Here is a 5,534-nt window from a genome sequence, read left to right on the forward strand (position 1 = left end):
TTTTGTCGTCGTTCACCAAGGACACCCTAAAACCTAAAACTGGGTGATTCATCAAAATACTGTGTGCGTGTTTTGAGGGAATAGAACCTATGATTCAACACACATGCTTTTTCTGCATTTTGTGTTTGGTTACGTGTACAATCGGATAGTAGCAAAGCAAAGTCGAGTGTTGAAAGAGTTTCGCTCGGCAATAAATTTAGTACCAACCAACAAAACTAAATGATACTGTACCAGTAAAACAGACAGCTGAGAAGTTTTACAGTCTCATGTCTGTGAAGCACAACAATTGTCGGTAATACACTCCAAAACACAATAATAGTGGCTCATCTGTTTGGCACGGGATTATATAATAGCAAATAAAGTTTCAAACTACTTCACAAATTTCACATGATTTATGTAGGGAAAAAAACGATAAAGCATTTGGCAATAATATCACAAAGATATAAATAATTGACATGAAAATATGTAACACTCGTATCTTCCCTCATAGAAGAATTAGAAAGAAGAATAAAAGAAAGTATTATTGCCATAGAGAGAAATTTGAGTTTCATAAGCATAATTCCACAAGTCCAAGTACTAAATCCTTCCCCTCTAATCTTTCACTATCACAAAATATTCAATAGAAGATGAAATCTAACGCTCTATTTGTATGGTTACATGACTGATGTTATAGACCCGTTTGATATAATCTATAACCTTGTCCAGCACCACGTCTGCATCTGCTTCACGTCTGATTTTAACATGACAAGCCAGTAAAACCTTTCCGACTGTAATGGCCCATATGTGCAGTTCATGAACAGCCACCACGTCTTCCATATCCAACAGCCCCCTTTCTAGCTTAGTAGCATCTATCTCACGAGGCGTGCTCTCCATCAGAACTTCCAAAATATTTCGCAGCATATTGATAGTTGTCACCAAAACTATTACCGAAAATATCAGAGTGCAAATTAAATCAACTATTTGCCACTCAGGTTTATACCATATTACCGCTCCCCCAATCATTACTCCAATACTCTGGATAGAGTCTCCAAGGACATGGAGATAAGCTCCCTGTACATTTATGTTCCTTTGCTTCTTCTTCTTAGTTTTTGATTCATCAAGAAGAGATTGAGTAAGCTCTTGGTGATCATGATGGTGCTCATCTTTTGAATGATGATCATCGTGATCGTCTGTGTGATCATGTGTGTGATGGTGCTCATCTTTTGCATGTCTTGCATCATGATGGGTAGAAACTGTAAATCCATGACTGTGGCCATGTCCATGTCTGTGACCATCATGTCCGTGTCCGTGACCGTGTCCATGACCGTGGCCATGATCATGACCCAATAACAAGGCCATGATGATATTAACCACAAGACCAAATGCGGAAACTAAAAACATTAAGAAACCATCCACACTTTTAGGACCAGCAATGATTCTATCAATGGCTTCATATACCAGAATACCAGCAAGCAACCATATTAATTGGATAGAAACCAAGGCACCAAGAATTTCTATTCGGAAAAATCCATATGACTGGCGAGGTGTAGCTTCCCATCCAGCAGCCCACAAAGAAAATAAGGAGATGGCAAAGGCTGCAACATCAGAAAGCAAATGTGCTGCATCAGTCAGTATAGCAAGACTGTTAGCTTTGATGCCACCAACCACTTCAACAGTCATAAAAATAACACAAAGGATCACTGCCATAAGGAGCTTTCGCATAGAAGTTGATCTTTCTTCAGAATCCTTGGAGATGGATCCGACATCTGCAAACCCACATGGTGCTTCCCCACAAATCTTTCTTCCGCCATCAGGAAAATCTCCACTGATCTCAATAACTTGCGTTTGCTGAGAGCTTTGTGCTTCCATCTACAATACAAAAGATAACATTTCTTGAGTTGGAGAAAAAACATAACTCTTCCAAGCATTAAACACAAACAAGTAAACATATCAAATATCAATAAATTTTTACAGTTCATCTGGGACAATTTGATTCCACGGGACACTACTCCAGCAGTAGAATAAGTATCTAAACAGTAAGGTTTATTGATACCACACTGAGCAGCTGCATCAACCATTATCCAATTGCACATCTATGACCTATATTAGTTGCAATGGAGTTATAAATCAATTAGAGCTCCCAATGACATTCTTTAATTTTTTCAGTAGCCCACATGATCTGTGTTTCTCTGTCTATGCTTAGTTTTTAATACATATGCAAAAATTTAGTAGTCTGAGTAGAAAATCAAAGTCAAATAAGACTATTTTGAGAGAATGAAATGTAATTATTTTCAGTAAAACAGTTAGATACAATCCCATATGGGTAGAGTCAATTGAATAAAATTGTGGCACAATTCTCCTATGGGCAGAGCCAACTGAGTAAAATTGTGGAACAACTATACCAACATAGACGCTAATAGAAAAAAAATACTAAAATAAGTATACCTCAACCAACGGTGCTTAAAGAATTGAGTAGTGCTTATATCCTCATAACACATCCTTTTTATACAAACCCTCCTAATATTTTATAGATAAAATACTAAATGAAAACAAAAATATTCAATATTTTGGAAACAAACTTTTAATATCTTCCTAAATTAGAAGAATTATTTGGAAGAATACGACCAAGGATGTAGAAAGTTTCAAAACAATACATATTTCAGATCACTATGCGGCAGGGAAAACATTATTGAAAAGTAGAAAAAAGCAACAATAAGAAACTGAAGGATAAATTTGACGCATACAGTATGAATAGGTCCCCTTTGGACTGTGAATAGAAAAAAAAATGTATATTTCTTTTGCATTGAAAAGATACCTGCGTCTCTATGTTCAACTATAGGCAATAGAAGCTATATTTTATATGTAAGAGATTAATACTTCATTGAAATGTAAGAACAAAAGAGAGTCAATTTGGAATTTTTTTACATAGCATGGAATCATTGTGGAACATAGGAAGTGCTTAGGTTGCTGTGTGCATTCTGTAACAGTCAGATTCTCAATCTGATTAAAACCTTTTTAACTTGAGGTGAGCAAATGAGTACGACTGTGAAACTGTAAGGCGCAAAATGAAACTCCTACTAGAGAAAGATACATTAGGAATAGGTCAGAACATACTGCGACTAAGAATCCGTAAAATCAGAAAGCCTTATTACAATTGCAATCCCTGCTCAAATACTTATAAAATTAACAGTTTATGATGTAACAATCCATAATTACAAATATAAGGGCATTGATGCATGGTAATAATTAGGGTGATACGATTGACTAATAAATTTAGATAAATATATTTTATATACAGAATTTTTGCAATTCCGTGATTGAAACATGACAATCTTACTACGACTGACAATTTAAATGAACTAGCATAGCAGAAAGAGATTTAAAACCCAGGACTAAAGAATTTCACTAGAAAACAAATAATTAAATGCAAGCAACTTTTAACTTACAATAGCAACATTTTCCCATTGATTGCCAAAATAAACAAACTCAGAAAGAATGAAAACTTCTAGCGAGAGAAGCTTTAAGTCAGGCAGACGTTGGGTGATGTTTCATTAAATGACAAGCCCCAAAAGGTTTTACATTCACACTCCGAGTAGGGACTGATCAAATAGTTTCACAAGTGCAGGAAAACAACCATAAACATCTATTCCATTTCAAATCATTATTCACAAAAATATGCAACGCACTAGTTAACTAGGCAACAAAGTCAATGAATCGCAAACATACTCCAAAAATTCAATAGAAACATAAATCTACACCAAGCACAGCAGGGCAACCAGCAGAAGACCAAGACCGCATTGCACAATACAAAGAATATCAATACAGAAGAGGGGAGGAAAACCCAGACAGCCTTACAATTCTTGAAGCACAATATTTTTGCAAAATAATCAAGTCAGCAAAGAGCAAGACTATTAAATGGTGGGTTTCATAAGTCAACACAATAACAGTTAACTCCGCCGCCAAGAACTGAGTATAACTACATCTGCATGGAAGTACTCAGACTCTCATGTGAACATAGATAGATAAACGATGCAAGAAAACAAAAAGCATTTGATTGATTTGGTGACTGAATTTCATGTACAACTGTACTCGCATCAAGTTCTGAGACAGAATAGAACCTTCAAGAATCCGACAAAAGAAATTTGCAGCAGCAAAACAACAACGAGGGTTCACCTAAACCACATTAAAATTGAATTCCAAAATAATCCACAGAGAGCCACCAAAACAACCCAATTAGTAATTACCACAGACGCATGCAACACAGCTTCAAATCACAGGCATTGAAACAAAACCAAAACCACAAAATAAAATTGGAAAAAAAAAATAGAGAAAGCAAGAAACAGGTATTCATTATCTAGCTAAGAAAAAAGTGAAGACTCACTAGGCTTTGGGTTTAGGGTTCTGCGTCCTGCAAATGGAAACTCGATTCTACGGAAATTTAGAAAAAATGAATAATGGAAAAGATCATAAGAGAAAAAGAGATGCAAAAGGTTGGAGAGAAAAAGATTAGAATAAAAAGAAAAGCATGGACCCACCTTAACTAAAATGGGCACAACCTTTCTGGATCTCTCCCCCTCTTTCCTTCCTAATTCTGATTCTGAATCCTTCTTTCATGTGCAGCACTCTTTTAGTATACTTTGTTCAAAAATATCAGTGGTCATATTTTTCAGAAAGAGAACCATAACAAATATATTTTTAATATAATTATTCTAAATATCAATGAATTTATAATATATTATAATTTATAAATAAATAATTACATAATTTTTTATACATACATTTATTTCTCCAATTTAATGGATATATTTGGTAAATTAAAAATTTTAACGTATCATATTAATGTTTCCAAAATCAAAATCATTATTCTTATAATTATACATTCCCAGAATTTTCATCATAAAATATAAGCAAAATGTATTTAATCCGGTCATTGATATTTTTAAAATGCTTATGCACATTTATGAATAATTAAATTAAATTATTTATTACACTATTTTTTGTTAAAACAGCTTTATTAGAATTGAGAAATATTTTTAAAAAAATATATTTTCTAAAAGAAATTGCATTATACATAATACCTCAGACATTGAATACGGAAAATATCAATTTTGTATTAACAAACTTCTCTTAAGTCATCATTTGTATTTTCTCATTCTTAGTTACACTCTAACTTCCTTCTCGGTAACTTCCACACTTATTATAATTTAATATCTTTATAATTAATTGTTTTAGATATTATAATATTATTTATTTTTAAATATAGGAAATTTTGTTAAATTAATACAAATGTTGTAAAAGATTTTTTAAAAATCAAAGAAAAAAAAGCAATGAAGACTCAAATCTATACTTTAATTGCTTTTTTTTAAATATTTTTTTAAATGTTTAATACGTCGTTACTTATAATTGATATATTGAATTATTTACATTTTTTTATTTTTCATTGTTGTGTTTCCTCTTAATTTAAGCTTTTTTATATTTAATTACGTTATAAATTTTAGTAACATTAAAATAAAAGATAAATTATCAAAAAATGATAGGTTAAAATTATTTTGTTA

General features: G+C 32.8%; 1 protein-coding gene across 7 annotated transcripts; it reads right to left on the minus strand.

Moving 5' to 3' along the window:
• Positions 1-495: 495 nt before the first annotated feature.
• LOC108347694 (metal tolerance protein 1) lies at positions 496-4,647 on the minus strand. 7 transcript variants are annotated; one of them, XM_052868010.1, is made up of 4 exons: positions 4,515-4,638; positions 4,361-4,407; positions 1,952-2,079; positions 496-1,848 (listed from the first exon to the last, which is right to left on the minus strand). In XM_052868010.1, the coding sequence occupies exon 4, from the start codon at positions 1,846-1,848 to the stop codon at positions 634-636; it is 1,215 nt and encodes a 404-aa protein (XP_052723970.1). In that variant the 5' UTR covers positions 1,952-2,079; positions 4,361-4,407; positions 4,515-4,638; the 3' UTR covers positions 496-633. The 7 variants fall into 7 exon arrangements, with proteins under 7 accessions (XP_052723970.1, XP_017442581.1, XP_017442583.1 ...); XM_017587092.2 differs by lacking the exon at positions 1,952-2,079 and having other exon boundaries at positions 4,515-4,637; XM_017587094.2 differs by lacking the exon at positions 1,952-2,079 and having other exon boundaries at positions 4,361-4,387; positions 4,515-4,632.
• Between the last annotated feature and the right edge of the window lie 887 nt (positions 4,648-5,534).

The sequence above is a fragment of the Vigna angularis genome, chromosome 9 (assembly GCF_016808095.1).
Source record: "Vigna angularis cultivar LongXiaoDou No.4 chromosome 9, ASM1680809v1, whole genome shotgun sequence".
NCBI lineage: Eukaryota > Viridiplantae > Streptophyta > Magnoliopsida > Fabales > Fabaceae > Vigna > Vigna angularis.